General features: G+C 38.5%; 1 protein-coding gene across 3 annotated transcripts in view; it reads right to left on the reverse strand.

The window, feature by feature from the left end:
* Window positions 1-19,420, reverse strand: part of SGCZ (sarcoglycan zeta) — a 386,520-nt gene that overhangs the window by 190,075 nt on the left and 177,025 nt on the right. For 2 of the 3 annotated variants that reach the window (XM_030565439.1, XM_030565437.1), the window contains exon 2: window positions 5,216-5,317. The exons of the other annotated variant lie outside the window; for it this stretch is intronic. In XM_030565439.1, the coding sequence (XP_030421299.1) occupies window positions 5,216-5,317 (102 nt within the window). The remainder of the gene's footprint in view (window positions 1-5,215; window positions 5,318-19,420) is intronic. 3 annotated transcript variants of the gene reach the window in all.

Raw genomic sequence — 19,420 nt, forward strand, 5'->3', positions numbered from 1 at the left:
CATTTTCAAGACTGATCCCTGCAACGTAACACAAATCAAGTCTGTTATAAAGAACATCAGGAAGCTGATGCTCTGAGAATGTCTTTATTGTTTTCCTTTGTATTAACCTTCTTGCTAGTTTACAGAGAAAATCAAATCACCATTGTAGTAAATAACCACTTGTTGCTGTCAAAAAAAGGTCAAATCTATGCATGCCAGAAAGAAAATGAGTGAGACTCACATGTTAACCCTCCCTATGGAAGTCACAGTCTCTATTTCCCCACCCCACTCCCCAAAAATGCCAACATGCTCAAATAAATTTGTTAGTCTCTAAGGTGCCACAAGTACTCATTTTTTTTCTCCTAATACAATGTAGTTCAACAGATTTAATTTGTGTTTTCCTCTCATCCTGCCATCAAAAAATACATCCCAATTTATTACTTTCAAATGGTGGCATTTACTATATTTGTGGCCCAGATAATCAAGCCTGCTGGTTCTGCATATCCAGGGGAAAGGTCAGCCTGGCAGGAAGGTCCCAGAATAATGCAAATATTCCTCAGCAATTAGTAGCAGAACTAAAAAACCACCATGCATTTCCAGCTTTAGCACAGCTCCAGAAGCATTTTTCACTCCCCCTCCTCTCATCCACATTTTTACATCCCCCAATGGTTACTGCAGCCTTAGGACTGTAATCAGTCTCCATTATATATTAGTATGGGGGAGTGTTAAGTAAATACTGGTCCAGAATATAGGCTCTGTGACTGAATGGGTACCCCAAACCCTTTCCAAACAATGCAGCTACACCTATCCTCTTCCCCCTTTTTCCTTTCTATCTATCTATCTATATATATATAAATATAAATATAAAAGGACTTATTCCCAGGTCTACCTTGCTCCAGCCCCACAGCCACCATTTTATATTTTGCCTATTTCTCCACCTAGTAGTCCTCTGGGAGACTATCTAGTCTTCTTGGCACACCAATATTTCATAGGACTTAAGTATATGCTTAACTTTGCTTATGTGAGCAGCAGTATTGGCCCCATTGAAATTAATGGTAGAACTCCCTTTGACTTCAAAGCAGCCAGGATGTCTCCCATTGATTTCAACTGGACTACTTCACATAAGAATGGCCATACGGGTCAGTTCAGTGGTCCACCATTATCCTATTTTCTGACAGTAGTCAGTTCTAGATGCTCCAGAGGAAATGAACAGAACAGACAATTATTTAGTGATCCATCACATTGTCCAGATGCATCTTCTAATAGTCAGAGATTTAGGGATACCCTGAACATGGGCTTGTGTCCCTGACCCTCTTGGCTAATATCCCTTGATGGACCTATCCCCTATGGACTTATCTAAATTTTTTTTGGACCCACTTATACTTATCAACATCCCCTGGCAACAAGTTCCACAGGATGACTATGCATTGTGTAGAAAAGTATTTCCTTATGTTTGTTTTAAACTTGCCGACTACTAATTTCATTGGGTGACCCCTGCTTCTTGTATTATGTAAAGGAGTAAATAACACTTCCATATTCATGTTCTCCAAACCATTTATAATTATATAGGCCTCAGTTATACCCCCGGCCTTCGCTGTCTCTTTTCTAAGATGAACAGTCCGAGTCCTTTTAATCTCTATTCATATGGAAGATGTTCCACATCCTTATTTATTGCTCTTCTCTATACCTTTCCCAATTCTACCTGAGTGAGCAAAGTCACACCTGCTTAAGCGCTTGGCAACAGCAAGGTCTTGGTGGATAAATATAGTAACATAATTCCTATAAGCCTGATTATCACACATAGCAGTTGAGACAGACAGAATCACAGACATCACCCATGGGAAGGAACTGTCATGGCATACTTAATCTGGCTTTCTGTGACCACTGGGAAAGAGCTGTGTTTTCCCCAGTGTAATTACAAGGATTGTTGAGTCTGGGGAATTTGCAAACCTTCCATAAACACTGCATTTGTAAAGTTCTTTTTGGCTGGGTGGGGACATGGATGTTTCTAGGAATACTTGATTTTATTTTTTTAGCTTTATTTGAAAATGTTCCTGAACTATTCTGCAGTTTTTAAAACAAATCTTATATTTCCTACATTAGGCCCCAGTATCACCCTTAGAATATTAGTGATTTACTTTGTTACTTCTGGAAATAATAAAAAAGCTAAAGCTAAGTTAGTGTATCAAGGATCATTGAGTTACAAAGATGTACATGAGACTCTTAGGAAGATTATTTTGAGAGGCTCTTTGTGCCTTTCTGTAGCATGACACTTTGAAAAAAAATTATTTGAGGGGACAATTCCAGCCACAGTTGCACATTCACGTATTAGAGGGCAGAATGTGACCTTAAATGTCTATTCCTGGTAGAGATGGTGTGACAAAGTTTCTCCTCTACCTTAGTGGGTCCTGCGCTTATTGGCAGATTTGTTCACCTCAGTGATCTTCCCCTCTTGTGGAACCCACAGTCTGGGTCAGCTCCTCCTGTGTCTGATCAGGAGTTTGGAGGTTTTGGGGGGGAACCCGGGCCTGCCCTCTACTCCCGGTTCCAGCCCAGGGCCCTGTGGATCGCAACTGTCTATAGTGCCTCCTGTAACAGCTGCATGACAGCTACAACTCCCTGGCCTACTTTCCCATGGCCTCCTCCAAACACCTTCTTTATCCTCACCACAGGACCTTCCTCCTGGTGTCTGATAACGCTTATCCTCCTCAATCCTCCAACAGTTCACTCTCAGCTCCTTGCCTTCTTGCTCCCAGCTCCTCACACACGCTCCTTATCCTCTGGCTCCTCCCTGCCTGACTGGAGTGAGCTCCTTTTTCAACCCAGGTGCCCTGATTAGCCTGCCTTGATTGGCTGCAGGTGTTCTAATTAAAGTAGCTATCTCTACTGCCTTCTAGAAAGATCTTAATTGGCCCCAGGTGCCTTGATTAACCTGGAGCAACTGCCATTTGGTTACCAGGGTACTAGGGATTTGTTTAGCCTGGGGCTAACATACCTGTTTCTCAGTACTTTACTGTAGCCATCTGGCCTTGTCCCATCACAATGGCTAACAAAATAGATAGAGGTCATTTTTGTGAGCTTAAATCTTTTGGTTGTATCATGATCTAAATCAAAGCGATGATATTTACATTTCTAAATATATTCAGCTACCTTGTTACTGAAGGTTTGCTTATAGATGTTACACTAATTACCTTTTCCTATTTGTAGCAAACTTTTCATAAGGAATATTTTTCAAAAGGCAAGTCTTAAGGGAACAAACTGATTGTGAATAGAAAAGCCAAAGATAATTATCAAATAAAGTGATCAAAACACAATGACTATTTTGACATATACACAGATTGATAAAGTGTTACATGATATTTCAGCTGGCAGGCAAACACTCACGATTGTGCAAATCTTCACCAGTTTTTTTGTCTTATAGATGAATGGACAATTAACAGCTCTGTCTCCTTTAACGGATTATTTTAAGAACTAAGTATTGTCAGATGTTGGCTGCATCTGTGTTTCTGAGTGGTGCTGTCCCAGCTATGTGCAGATAGCAAACACAGCAGACCTTGATAGAACTGCCCAATAACCACAGACACATTTAGTAGGGACGGCACACAGTCAGATTTATTGTTGATGAAGCACAGCCCTAGCTCCCTGGGTTAACATCTACAGTTACACTAGCACATGTATGCCGGTGACAATGGACACAGCTCAGTGAATGGTGGGACTTTCCATTCCCCCCTCGACTGGCCAAAAACATTTCCTCCAAGACCTCTCTTCATACACTGATACAAACAGGTTACATATTGCCCCTCTGATGTAGTTAGTTACCACCCCTTTAGCTTATACATGGGTTCAATCAAAACATCTCTATCCATCATACAGACATCCTGACCTTATACTTAAGTGGTGTGAGGGAGGGAGAATCAGTGTCCTATCATATTCGGAGAGTGTGTTTGTACCATACTTGGTATCGGCGTGTTCTGGTATCACCCTTCTGGAATGTGCTTTCCTGAGTGCCTCATACTTCTTAGAAATGTGTCTCTTTTTGCAATATCAGTGCTGTTTTTGCCAGTTTCTGTGAGCTTGCATGCAAGCAGAGTCTGACTTCTGCTCACAGCCTGACTTTTGCTAGCTTTGCTTTATATTACAGGACCTGACTACTGCTCTAGTTCAGGTGTCAGGCCTCATAACAGGACACTTGCACCAGGCCCATTTCTCAGGCTCTCTCTACTACATAAAACATATAATCATGAAGGAAAAATATCAAGGTGCTACTTATAAATTTAGATTTTAAGCTTATTGTAGCCTGTAGTTCTCATGTACATTTTCATGCATATACATGATTGTTTCTACTGCCTGTTGAGGTCAAAGACCTTTCTGAGGGAGATTTAATAGTGGAAAGAGATTTTTAATAGCTCTTCATTCCTGTCAACATTTGCACTATGCATATTAAAATTCTCTGTACTTCATTGACTAAAACATATTTTAACATTCCTCTCTGATAGCATTTGTATAGCAGCAAGAACTTAATAGAATTCAAGTACTGCAATTTCTTTTTATTTTTAATATATCCAGGAGAGCTACAACTCAGCATGACTCAGCTGAAATGAGCTGCGTTGATCTTTTGAATATATAATGTCTTGATTTAATGATTTTTTCTATAATGGCCTGCTGTTAAGTGATAAAACAATTACATTTTTAGCAATATTACAAATGGGTTGCCTTGAAAAAATCTCCATCCAAGTGTACATTATCCAGTTTTAATAAAATTCCCTGTACCTAATGAAAAAAATTAAACTAGCTGAAGCTAGAAGGTACTCAGGTGGAGCTACATAAGTATATATATGTTAATTCTTTTCATTGCATTTTGCAGAACTTGTGTTGCTGGGTTCACATTAAACTGGAAGAATCAAATGTTCCATTCACAGTGCTAAGCTACCTCTCCTGAAGATTAATGTACATATTTTGTTTTCCCACATAGATGAGGGATGATGGCACTTTCTAAGTAATAGCACAGGAACAGAATGTTTCAGATAACAGTGAATATCCACTTCTTAGATTAAATCTCATCTTTGGCACTCATGAGCCTTTCAGTTCTCTACAGTGCTTTCTCTTAAGGTATTCTCAAGGCAAGTCTGCATTGAATGCCAGTTTAAAGGATGAAGAAATCCTGTCCTACATGTTCAGGCTGAAGAAATTAATCTGAATTATCTGTAAATAAACCCAAAAGATGTCAAGCTCCTACCTTTCGGGAATGTATTTCTTTCACATACAATGGAAGTAGAAATTCAGATATTCCTTCAAGTCGAATTCCTTTTTTGGTGACTCTCAGATTCCCCATTCCATCCTACAAACAACAACAAAATTATTTCACTTTTGGAAGTGACCACTGTGAAAAAATAAAAACCTTTCAGCCCAAAGTCTAGAAGCAGTGAATGCAAAGAATATGGAATAGGGAAGTAAGGTGAAAGGGACTCTCTGAATCTAATCTGAGAGATCAAACTTTTCATGCACTTGTGGATAAGAACTTATTCAGCTTTTCAAAAGCTGCAAAAATATGTTTTAAAATTAATAAATAGTCATCCAGTAGGTTCACTAGCTTGAAGATAAACATTACTTTTAAAGTCACAAGTCAAAGTCTTTGCTGGGTCTGCAGTGAGCAGGAGAATGAAGGTTTTTGAAGCCTCCTGGAAATTCCAGACACAACAGTTTTGAGTAAAAACAAAGATGGTTACAAAGGATCTATATTTAACATTCTATCTGATATGAAAAGAGGTATTTTACACCTGTGTTGATGGCAAATCCAGCTTTCTTCTTTGTAATTCTGTAGCAAAACTAATACTATTCCATTGAGCAAAGGCTAGGTCAGGATCTGGGAAGTCCATGCAACATGTTACCATTCAGAGAATTGAGGACAGTTTCATCAGCTCTAATTTTATAAGGATGCATTATCTATGCCCCACTAGCATCTCTTCAGTGGGGTAGGGCGGCTCCTCCAGGCCCAGAGGATGGATAAGCAGCTATGGAGCAGCATTGCCACTGTACAGCGGTTTGTGCAAAAGCAGCAGTCATTAAAACATAGCTCAGGAACAAGGGTGGTGAAATATTAGCTGGGATTAACATTGGCCTGTAAATTCTGAGCATGAGTGCTTTATTTTCCCTCTTAGTTTCTTTTAAACTAAATTGGAGTATAATCAAAAAATGGCAAAAGAATTTTAAAAAGTTGTTTAAATACAATTTTGTTTATAAGACAATTGAAAGAGCCTGCTCCTGCTTAGTTATGGCAAAATTCCCATTATTTTCATTGGGAACAGAACTGGGCTGAAAGTAATATTTAGTCTCTAATGGAGAGATAGGAAACTTCAGAAGATGGCTGCTAAATCAATGTACTGTGAACGTTTTTCCATCAGACTTTCTCGCATACATATTCAAACAGACACACAGTATCTATTTGATTAAAAGAAAAAATATTGTCATAAATATGTAATTACAACAAAGCCCAGATCCTGTGTACACTTATGAGGACCTACTAGGACCACGGAAACAAAAAAATATGCATGGCACAAGTATCCCCAGCTGCTCACGACATGATGCAGTAAGAAAAGTGCCTCAGGCTCGGCACCCCTACTCTGCAGGGCTCTTCACAGGAGTACACAGAATGAATATGTAGAATGTTGGGGCATAACTAGTGAGGCAACGCACAACAGCAATCCAGCTAGGCTAAAATCCCACATGAGCACATCAACTACTTCCCATATATCAGATGGCAATGGCTGCAGCCATGCTACACAGCAGCTTCTGTAGATGGACCTGAGGGTTTTTCCTCCTCAAGCCCAAGACTTACTTAATACTCAGATTCTACTTGAATACGAACCCGTACTTTGCATTTTGCATGAATGCTCCCAGAGTCACTCATGAATCACACAGATAAAGGCACCAGCCAAATATCCCAGCTCCCAGCCTTGTACCCTAGGACTATACCATCTTGAGCTACTCAGGACTCTTTCTTGAGCAATGCAAGTTTATTAATTGATAATTAATTTATTAATCCACTTCATTAATGAAAAGTGGATATCACCAGCCTTTGTAACCTGAGCAGATTTACCAAGCACTTCAGTCAAATTCACTAGTAAGGATAAACACTAGAATAAGTTTATTGATTTAAAAGATATCATCACTTAAAATCTGTGATAGGTAAAAAGTCAGATTGATTACCAAAATAAAATAAAATAAACACACAGTCTACACTCTCAGCCCTGTTAGACTGGGCAACATCTAAATTAAGCAGTTTCTCTCACAGCACTGGATATTGCAGGTTGATTAGTTTTTCATATGCAAGCTTTTTCCTCTGCTCAGGGACCAGTCTCTTTTGCTCCAGTGTTCTCGTTGCCTTCAGCATAGGTGGGGGAGAAGAAAAAAGATGAAGCATGGGTCCACTGTGTCCTGTTTTATATACTTAGTCCATGTGCTTGGAGAACATAGGTCCAGGCATAGATTCATAGACTCTAGGACTGGAAGGGACCTCGAGAGGTCATCGAGTCCAGTCCCCTGCCCTCATGGCAGGACCAAATACTGTCTAGACCATCCCTGATAGACATTTATCTAACCTACTCTTAAATATCTCCAGAGATGGAGATTCCACAACTTCCCTAGGCAATCTATTCCAGCGTTTAACTACCCTGACAGTTAGGAACTTTTTCCTAATGTCCAACCTAAATCTCCCTTGCTGCAGTTTAAGCCCATTGCTTCTTGTTCTATCATTGGAGGCTAAGGTGAACAAGTTTTCTCCCTCCTCCTGATGACACCCTTTTAGATACCTGAAAACTGCTATCATGTCCCCTCTCAGTCTTCTCTTTTCCAAACTAAACAAACCCAATTCCTTCAGCCTTCCTTCATAGGTCATATTCTCAAGACCTTTAATCATTCTCCTTGCTCTTCTCTGGACCCTCTCCAATTTCTCCACATCTTTCTTGAAATGCGGTGCCCAGAACTGGACACAATACTCCAGTTGAGGCCTAACCAGTGCAGAGTAAAGCGGAAGAATGACTTCTCATGTCTTGTTTACAACACACCTGTTAATGCATCCCAGAATCACATTTGCTTTTTTTTGCAACAGTATCACACTGTTGACTCATATTAAGCTTGTGGTCCACTATGACCCCTAGATCTCTTTCTGCCATACTCCTTCCTAGACAGTCTCCTCCCATTCTGTATGTGTGAAACTGATTGTTCCTTCCTAAGTGGAGCACTTTGCATTTATCTTTATTGAACTTCATCCTGTTTACCTCAGACCATTTCTCCAATTTGTCCAGATCGTTTTGAATTTTGACCCTGTCCTCCAAAGCAGTTGCAATCCCTCCCAGTTTGGTATCATCCGCAAACTTAATAAGCGTATTTTCTATGCCAACATCTAAATCATTGATGAAGATATTGAACAGAGCCGGTCCCAAAACAGACCCCTGTGGAACCCCACTTGTTATACCTTTCCAGCAGGATTGGGAGCCATTAATAACTACTCTCTGAGTACAGTTATCCAGCCAGTTACGCACCCACCTTATAGTAGCCCCATCTAATTTGTACTTTCCTAGTTTGTCTATAAGAATATCATGCGAGACCGTATCAAATGCCTTACTAAAGTCTAGGTATATCACATCCACCGCTTCTCCCTTATCCACAAGGCTCGTTATCCTATCAAAGAAAGCTATCAGATTAGTTTGACATGATTTGTTCTTTACAAATCCATGCTGGCTATTCCCTATCACTTTACCACCTTCCAAGTGTTTGCAGATGATTTCTTTAATTACCTGCTCCATTATCTTCCCTGGCACAGAAGTTAAACTAACTGGTCTGTAGTTTCCTGGGTTGTTTTTATTTCCCTTTTTATAGATGGGCACTATATTTGCCCCCTTCCAGTCTTCTGGAATCTCCCCCGTCTCCCATGATTTCCCAAAGATAATAGCTAGAGGCTCAATGTCTGGCAGACATTGCTAAGTCACCAGGCAAGATTGAGCACTTGCCCTGGCTATAGCCTTGTGCAAGTGAGTCATTGAATTGTAGCTCCCTTGCTGGACAATGGCTGTTGATGGTTATTTGACCTCCTCCTGGGCATTGGTTATCCCTCTGGTTATTGTCTTTGGGGTGCTAGTATCTGAGTATTTCCCATACCCACAGCATATTTTAGTGACAGTCACACAACACAATTCTCATAACCGCATATGCATTAATGATAGACATATTTAGATGAAACAGTGGGTTTCAGCAGATTATAACCTTTCCTATGATACATTACAAGGCATTCTTCGTATGCAATATCACAACTGTATACAAATGATGAATATGAGAGTTACAGGGTTCTTTCCTGAGGTGTACAGTGTCATACTCTCTTTATGGCTGGTGTAGAATCCATGTCTAAGGCAATCCTGAGCCTGCTGTTCCACAGCTACACGTTGGCCTCTTGGAGCTGTTCACATTCCCTTGTGCAAGATCAAGTAGCACTCAGGTTACTTTAAATTATCCTGAAGGACTGGTGTGGTGCAGAGCTGCCCCAGGAACAGAGGAGTGCAGAGGTGACCATTCTTGCCTCCTGATCTGAGCTGTTTTATCCTCAGCTGTGGCTGTGGGCTTTTGGGGCCTTTGTATTTTCCAGGAGCAAAACTACAAATCTTAGTTTCTACAAAGGATTCCAAAGAAAACTAATTCTCCCAGAGGTCTGCCTCTTAATTTAGGTAATTCTATTGTTATTTAATAGTTTAATATTTAATATTTAATAGTTTTAACACTTGAAATTTAAAGGTAAGTGACCCACCAGACTTCTGGTATGATTCCACCAAAAAGAGAAAGATTGATCACAAGGCGAATAATGAGGAAATTAAAAATACCACACAGTTGGTTCTAGTTTAACAAAAATGTCATAATTTTATTATACCATACCAGTTGTGAAAAGCTATCTATCCAACCTGATTCTCTTTATTTGCTTCTTGGCCATCAATAGAAACATGGAGACTTTAATTACTTTCCCCATATCCACACTGATGTGGCCCCCAACTGACACTCCTCAAATCTTCCCTTTCCATATGTGCAAAATGTGCACTGTGATTTGGGAAGTGCTCAATCTGAGCTCAGCCCATCTCTCACACCCCAGTTCCTACCCCAATACCATGGCCCTTTTAACAGTTACCACAATCAGAGCTGAGCAAATAACTGATTTTTCAGTTTGGTGGCCAAAATGGAAAAAATATCTTCAGATCACACTAAACATTTTAATTAATAAGAAAAAGTGCAAATCCCACATACAAGAGCAGGGGAACTCAACGGTAGGTGTTGTACCTGAAACTAACAACTCTAGTTGACTAAATTTCAGATTTACGTTGTCCCTTTAACAGACATACAAACCAAATGCCTAAATTGAATTCAAGCACAAATATTTCAGCGATAAGAATTCAGTTAACATCCACAGACAAAATTTACTAAGGGCAAATCTACACAACAGGGCTAAGCTGATCTAAGTTACACAGTTACTCTAGCTATGTGAACAACGTAGCTGGTGTTGACGTACCTTAGGTTGACTTACTGTGGTGTCTACTTACTGCAGTGGGTCAATGGGAGAGTTTCTCCCATTGACTTACCTTATGCTTCTCAGAATTGACAGGAGAGCAATCGGCGCAGCGAGTTGATCCCTCAGTAAGTGGAGACAAGCCCTATGATAGTATCTAGACTATATCAGATATTTTCTATTATCTCTCGTTCACGGCTGGTATTCCTAATCTTTATATGCAGAGTCTGGCTTGCACTAAGTGATGTGGAACAAAACATTAATTTTTTCCCACAGTATTTCATTGCTCAAGACCTTTATCTTTTACCCAAATTCCACCCTATGTACATGCTTCTCCTGAATGTCAGAATAAATTTTAGCATGGCATGTTGCCTTCTATACCCATTTATATATTGAAGAATATCACACATCTACAAACTCAGGCTATGAACTGTGCTCCCCACCCAAAGAAACCTAGCAAAATGTTAAATGAAGAAATTAACATTAAATCAAGGTCCTCCTACACTAAAAAGTTGTACAAAATGGTATTATGGGGTTCAACTGCACATCTGAAGTTGCATGCTCTAAAGTTCGAGATTATAAGGCCTCAGTATTAAAGACTATAGAAATGTGAAGTGTTGTATGCTTCATTTCATACCTTGATAGTGCTTCATGTTACTTTTTACATCTGCTTTCTTTCCACTTTTAAAGAAATAAGGAGTTTTGTTTTACTATAGCACAGTGATGCTCAAATATTTTAGCAGTTTGCCCTTGACTTGGGCATGTTCTTAGCCCAAGAGGGCTAAAGCACTTAAGGCCACTTTGAACATTAAGAGTTCAAGCATTTGTTTTAAACTACAGTTGCTATAGGGAGAAAAAAAATCAACAGAAACTATTCTAATATGCATAGAGGACAAAAGGGCCACAAACACATGGAAAAAAATGAGATTCAGTATAGAATGAATAAAGGAAATTCAAGAAAAGAATGGATCTCTCAAATTTATTTGCACCCACGTCCAATAAGGGCTATAAGTTATTTTGTTTGAGCTATTCTTCTTCTCTCCCTCTCTAAATAATTGGGCCATATTATTTTAAACTTTCCAGGCTATCAGTCAACTATTATTCAATAATATTAGCTGCATGTATGATTCAATTTTATCCTAATGTAACACATTATCTTAATATAGTAAATGTGAGTTTCACCAACTGCACACCAGGCATAGTAGTGCTAGTACATTTCTTGATTGAACCCAAAGGTTCATAACATTAGCATCACTATGTATAATAATTAATAATAATACTTGAGTAAAGTATTATTCCAAAACACGACCCTTTATTGTTTGGTACTTAGTGCATACCAACTGTATGCTTTGGCACCACTACAAGGCATGCATCATCTGTTTGAAACCTCCAGATGCCTTGTCTGGAGTCTAATGTATGTAATGAATCATCTCAGACTGAATATGATTCCTATTTTCTTATCAAGCTCTGGTACTTGACAAATTCAATTTTATTACTTGTTGACAGTTAAGGCCTTTCTCTGCCTTATTTTTAAATTCACTAACTGTGTTGTTAAATAGATCTACTGCAAGATTCTGTAATTAAATGCTTTCTCTATGTGCTACAGGAAACCAGACCTGAGGAGGGCTCCTGAATGTGTGAGGCAGAATATACACAAGTGCTAGACCTAGCCTATGGAAATTAGTATCCAAAGAGATAAGAATTAACACAGGCCTCATATTCCTGTGTGTAAGATGGACCTGGAATTCCTCCAGTAAGATCGTTTTCTCTCACTCTTTCTCCTATAGGCTGGAATAGCTGCTAAATTTTGTCCATATGTGATCTCTCACACAACTGAGAGATAACCACTTATTTTTCCCTCAGGCTGCTCATAAACAGTGGGAAGTGGGTGCATGCAGAAGCCTCTCTCTTGCAGTTGGCAGAATCAGAGGGAGAAAGAAGGTGGATCCAGGGCCAGCATGGGTGTTGAGGGAACCAAGGGGTCCTGGGAGCCTGGAGAAGCTGGGGCGGGGACATAGTATTGAAGGAAGTCAGGAGCAGAGTGTGGGATTAGAGTATAAGGGTTTATTTGAGGAAAGGGCAGAAGACTTGGGGTTAATTGGGGAAAGCCTGTCCACCTTCAGCAGTCACAGAGTCTGCCTGCCCTCAGTGCTACTGCCCAGTGCCAAATACTGGAAAATCCTTCCCAGTCCCTTTAGCCCCGCTGTATGCATAAGATCCCTCACATACTTCTGTAGATCAGCTGGAAGAAGCAAATGCTTGAGGGCTATGCCTAATGCATGCCCTGGACTAGAATTGAGAAAGGAGGAGGATAGTGTTGTTGTAATTTCTCATTTTACATACTTGAAAAACCCTCAAAAATATGTTGGGGGCAGAGGGGAAATGGGAAATAAGTAATTATTACATATTTACTGTTGTCTGATTTTACCTGTGAAAACTTTGGTCTGGGATCAGAGGCCTGTCTACAGCATAGCATATAAAGATAGTTTATTTCCAATGTTACTGCTGAATGTGAACTCTTGGGTTATTTTGTTCCCATTCATGCTCCATGGTATGTTATTTTCATTTTATCAAACCTTAAATTCAAAAGCTTCAGCCATTTCAATGGTTGTTGGTACCTGGAGGAGAGCGAGTCCAGTAAAAAGGTGTAAGGTCATACAAAATTAATCTTTTCTCTTGACATTTGAAATATAATATTTTATATATGGTAAGAGTATATAGTGTGATTTCAAATCATTGCTACAGTTTTGGAAGTCAATATGAGATCCATTATTATACCTTTTATGACTTAAGGAGGTCATAATAGTTCAATGGTGCAAGCAGTTGATCAGACAATTGTTGATTTCAAGGGGATTACAGCTTCTAGAAGAAAGGATTTTCATAATCAGCCCCCCTGTTTGTAAATTTGAGACTTTTCATTTTAAAATAAAATCTAGTTCTGGATAAAATGATCAGCTCAGGGTTCTGAGGTTTTTTTTTTGGGGGGGGTTGTTTTTTGTTTTTTTGGCATGCACTTGAGGCAGCTTGCATGAGAAGCTGGGCTTTGAGACAATCTTTTGGTGTTGGCCAGGATCTACTTCTAGTGGCTGCCGCAACCCTGGCAAATTCTGGCAGCAGCCAGGCCATCTGGTGAGGTTATCAACCTCACCCTGGGCAGTCCCACCCCCTCAGTCTATATCACACAGTTAAGAAAACCAGATGCACTTAGTCTCAGATTGAAATATGTGGTGAGAGCAGCACCAGGAAGATAAAATGAAGATTTTGGGTTCCCCTACTTTCTGAACAGAGTGTGAGCCAAGTGGAGGGTGTGAGGGTGGAGGGGGGAACAGGAGGGGGGGAATGAGAGTAAAGTAAAAGCCAGTATGAAATATCCACTCTAATGAAGATATTTTGTGGAAGCTGTAGAGAAAAGATTAGGACTCAGCCAATTTATATTACTGTTCTCAAAGATAAGATTTGGAAGGGTGGATTAGAACACTTCACTCTGAAGCTCAGAAAGGGCACGAAGCAGCCAGCCAGCCATGAGTAAGATACAGTGGAGATGAAAGTGTGAAAGTCACTTCTAGAGACAGTCCATGTGGGAAGAGAGACAGGGTATCCAATGGGAAAGAAGCTGGTGGCTCAACGTCCATTTAAAAAAAATTAGGTTGTGTATATATGAATACCACTGCCCTACACTGGGTACAGTCAGAGCAACTCTTATATGTCATTTGCCCGGTACTGCTAGAAGCTGAAATAAATACTCCTTTAGTTGAAGTGATAGGGATGTATAGTTTTCAATCTCCACCCACTTGGTCTCAGGGAAGCTTCACGTAAGTCATGGTGTTTGTTACAGTCATGAAAACATAGATGGTTAGTTGGTACTATCTAGCAAAATTATTCATTATATGGAAAGTGATAAAAATCAGTCTGAAAAATGCAAATTAATAACTTTGAGAGACCACTAGAGTAAATCCCCTTTGTGCAACATAAAACATTTTAAAAGGACACTAAAATACATTACACAACTAGTCAACTTTAGAGTCAATCAGTAAGCTGCATGGTCTGCTGCATCACTTTATTTACAGGAGTCCTCCTGAGATTTTATTATTTACCTTGTCAGAGAAATGACATGAAGCCTTTCATTAATCTAATTTACTAGCATAATATGAAGCTATTATTTTTATGTTAACTGGTGTAAAAAAATCATATCCATCTCAGATGTACTTCTGTAGAAAGTAAGTGACCTGTTAGATTAAAATTTTGGTCTTTCAGAGCTGGTTCTTGAAGAAAAGATAATTTTTTAAAAAGAGGTTTGTGTAGATTAAACTCTGAAGGGGTCAAGGATTAAAGGGGCTTGACATTAGATTTTGAAATATATCCAAGGCTACATTTATACATAGACAGCTTAGCCATTCATCAAAACAAGTCTTAATGCTATCCAAGGAAAAGGAGGAATACAACTCACTTTCCAAGGACATAATTTTCTAGTACTTGTCTTCAGAATTTTAGATTAGGTGCCATTTCTATCTGCACCACCTCAAAAACCAACACAATATATTGAATTAAGATTTGATTCTAAATCCAAAAGAAATACTAAGTCACTGACTGCAGCAATATTGGTTGATTTATACTCCCTGGCATCCCACTTTTATGCTCTCAAATTCCACTAGGTGGGTTTTATCAAACAACATAGCAACACAGTAGTGTGAGTGGAATAAATCAGCATGTTTGGCAGGCATGAAAATTGATTACCAATTTTTCTTGCTTGGCAGAATTACTTCTCTCCATTCACACTCTTCACTGTATTGGGAGCATGAAGCCTCAGTCCCATAATCTTTTGTTCTGTGGGACAGTTAAATTCGCTTCAACACGTAGAAACAAAAGAAGGGCAAGTTAATATCTTTTACTGGACCAATGTTTGTTGGTGAAAGACAAACTTTTGAGCTACACAGAGCTCTTCTTCAGGTCTGGGAAAGGTAATCAGAGCATTACAGCTAAATACAGAGTGGAACAGATTGTATTTAGCTGTGACAAACTGATTACCTTTTCCAGACCTGAAGAAGAGCTCTGTGTTGGTTGAAATAATGTCTTTTTCACCAACAGAAGTTGGTCCAATAAAAGATTTACCTCATCCACTTTGTCTCATGTCCCGGGACCAACATGGATACAACAGCAATGCATAAAAATGTAAGATGATCTTAAAAAAATTATAGTTTCCCCCTTCTGTCTGTACCATCTTAAAAAAAAAGTATCAGAGCCCCTTTTTCCTTTCTCTGATGTTGACCCCAGTTCCCTCTGGCACTTCAACATCCAGCGCCTAACTAGACTTGTTTTTTCCTACTGCTAACACCACAATCAGTAATATTCTGATATTGTTGGCTTAGTGATTTTTCTATACCACATCTCAGTTCTACACTGGAAATTCAAAAAACAAGAATATTAAACCTCAGAAATAGGGAAACAAAATATTTATTGTATGCTGCCACTGAGATGATCTTGCAATAATTTTGCTGCATTTGAATGACTATGTCAAGGTGAATAAAGTCCTAAGTGACAGTTTTATTGAAAGTTGTTGAGAAGGAAAGAAAGTCTAGTTTACTGGAGCCTATGAAATGGGACTGAGACACTTCGAAGTCATTTTTCTCTATTATGACAAATATTTCTGCTCTTGAAAATGCAACAAAGCGAATAATCAGTTCATGGAGTCAATCAAGCTTTTAATACCAACATTCAGGAATTTTTGAAGTCTGGAGCTGTAAGTAAGTGAGCACAGATGCTCTTAAAGGAATCGTTAAATGGGTTTAGTGTATATGATTGACTATCTAAAATTAATCTTAAAGATTAAAACAAGCAAAAAGGTCTTTCTAAGGGCAAAAAAATGATTTAATTAGTTTTTTGTCACTTACTGGCAATTCCTTCAAGCAACAAAAACTTTTTATAATTCTAGGTTAATATTCTTTACTTTTGTTAGATAAGCCATTTTATACACACCATTACACAAAGCAAACAACAGCTATGACAGATGCTTTCCAAGTCAGGAGGAGGTTATTTAAAAATGCTTTGCTAAATGTAGGGACATGTAAGCACTGCTAATGGAGTTAAAAGGAGATAGTAAAACTTAGTAGTCTGCCTTAATTGATCCTGTATTGTACTTTACGTACAAAGGATGGGAAATAGTTTTAAAAACATTAAGGAAATTACCAAGTGAACCTAGTATGGATTCTGTCTAGATATCCAACAAACAAAAGTGCAGAAGATCAATGGTAACAATACAGATACACCAGTCATTTAGTTCCTTTTAAAACAGACTATACAATGTTAATTGGCCCAACATTTGACTTGCGTGGAAAAAAGTTAGTAAATCTTGTAACTCAAGTTTTATATGATGGTTTTAATTTTTATCATAAAAATAAAATACAATCATCAGTTTGGCACATTTGAGTAGGGACAACAGGGAATCGGTGAACAAGGAAATCATGAATTGCAAGGATTTAAGGGGTCTCTCTTATTATTAATAATGTGGTAGTTGCTTTCCAAGTATATAACAAGGCAGTTTCTACCTCAAAGAGCTCACAGTCTAAGAAAACAAGCAACATACAAAGGTGGGGTGAGGGATGGGAGAGCAAAATACCTTAAAAAAGGTAATAGCTATATCCACTGGCCTTCTATTTAACAACTAGGTATTAGTCAGCAATTTATTACATGTATTTTGACAGAAGCAGATATTCCAAAGGAATTTTAAGGTGAAGATAGGAAACTTATGAACTACCTCAGAGTGTGTTTTGTGCAGAAGGGGTGTTGTTGAAAGAAATAGAAATACTACAGAAAGGAGGGGGAAAAAAGAGGTGGTTAGGGCTACAATGTTGGGTAAACTATTGACACATAAAAGCAGATAAATAGGGAGGGGCAGAGTTTTGAATTTCACTGAAGGTGGGGAAAAGAACCTTTAATTTGATAAGGTGAGAGACAAGCCAATGGCGAGATAAAAAGAGTGGGTTGACAGGGCTGAAGTTAAGGACAAGGTAATATGATATTAGAAGCTGTACTGTCTGTGGTCTGGAGGTGGGGGATGAGGGTATTGGGTGGGGTGGGGTGGGGTGTCAGAGCAAAAAGAGTAGACTGCAGTAGTAAAGATGTGAAAAGATGAGCACTGAGAGGAAAATTTCTGTAGCGTGGTCAGAAAGCAATGTTTGGATTTTAGAAATGTTAGAGAGGAAAAGTGGCACCATTTGTATAACATGAATGTGCAAAGAAAAGAAAAGGTAATCACCTACAGGCCTGCATGGTGGGGAGGATGATGCTGTCAACAGTGACAGATAGTGAGGAGAGCAGAGATGGTTTGAAAGGGAAAACAAAGAACGATGAACAGAGGTAGCCAAATATGTTTAAGATGACAGAAAGATATCCAAAAGGAAGATGTTAGAGTCAGAGGTTAAAATACAGTATTGGACTGATGGAAAAAAAGTCAAAAGTGGAAAGTTAGATTTGAGAGTCAACAACTGCAAACAGTTCTTGAAGCCATGTAAATGTGAATAAGATCATCCAGAGAAACACAAAGGAAAATTGGATCCCTCCAGGGAACAGGTGAGGGAAGGAGGACTCACTGTAAGATAATGAAGGAATAATCAGAGTTAAAGAGAAGAACCAGGAGAAGATAGATGAAGATGGAGAGCAAGCTATAAATTTTAGCCTGGAAGAGTTAATGAGAAACTTTGGTGAGAGCAGTTTTAGTGGAGTGAAGTCAGATTAGCGGGGATCCAGAATGGAGTTGGAGAAAAAAAATGTGACATTTGCTGACTGTATATTGTATCCTTCGGAATGTAGATTTAAAAAAAAAAATAAAAAAGAGAGAAAATTCAGGGTTCATTGTCCAGTTGCTGAAGTAAAGTAGCCTTGACAATAAAAATAGTTACGTAAATTATAGCAGTTTTGTTACCACTGAGTGAGGTGTGAAGTTTGTCCATTCATATTAATGAGGTGTTAAGTATGAAGACTAATTAGATAATTACTACCATAATTAACAGAAATAACTATGAGTTATTGTACCAGAAAAACTTGGTTTATGCATTTAGTACCAGTCATAAAATGTTTCTTTTATTTTAAAGTATGATCCATAAGAATTATATTTTTAATGTGGAAATAATCAAAATTTGATTACAAATATACAATTTGATGGAATATTTACTATTTGTATAAAGCTAGATGGAAAGCCCATAGTACAGTTATGCATGGTTGCATTGCCTTAGGAGTAGAGGCAGACCAACCACTATGACTAAACTTTTAAAGAAGAATTATGGAATTTAGATGACTGTAATCACAAAATTTAGTTCAGATCAAACGATACACTTGGTATGGGATAGCTGAATTTCATTTTATAAGACAATATGGTTTTAAACCGTGATAATGTATAAGAAACATATTGTCTAGTGATTTTAATGCTGTTTAAAAGAACATTTTCAAGAAAAACTTTTTTAATTTATATAATAAAATAGCAAGTAAAATACATAAAAATCAACCGAAGAGAAAATAGGCATCCATATTTGGACAGTGTATAAAGTTTTAGGCAGATAAAAAAAATCATGACAATTTTCAAAGCTGCTGAGCATCTACAATTTACACTGCAGCTAGTGGGAGCTGTGGGTGCTCTTATAGTCAAAACATTTTATACAGGTATCTAATTATGAATGTGTCCCCTCCCACACACCCCATGTTTGAAAAGTTTTGCCACGGATCTTAAAATTCATTATTTATTCAGCTATTACCTATTTTAAGATTTTCTATAGCAGTCTGTTATCCGAGCAAGCTTGAATTATTGTAACTGTACTTTCATGTGTGGTCTTTTTCCAGAGTAGACCTAGTTATAGAAACAAAAACTGGCTGTTTATTCTTTCAGGCTGATCGACCTCTCCCTCTGCC

The sequence above is a fragment of the Gopherus evgoodei genome, chromosome 5, assembly GCF_007399415.2.
Source record: "Gopherus evgoodei ecotype Sinaloan lineage chromosome 5, rGopEvg1_v1.p, whole genome shotgun sequence".
Taxonomy (NCBI): domain Eukaryota; kingdom Metazoa; phylum Chordata; order Testudines; family Testudinidae; genus Gopherus; species Gopherus evgoodei.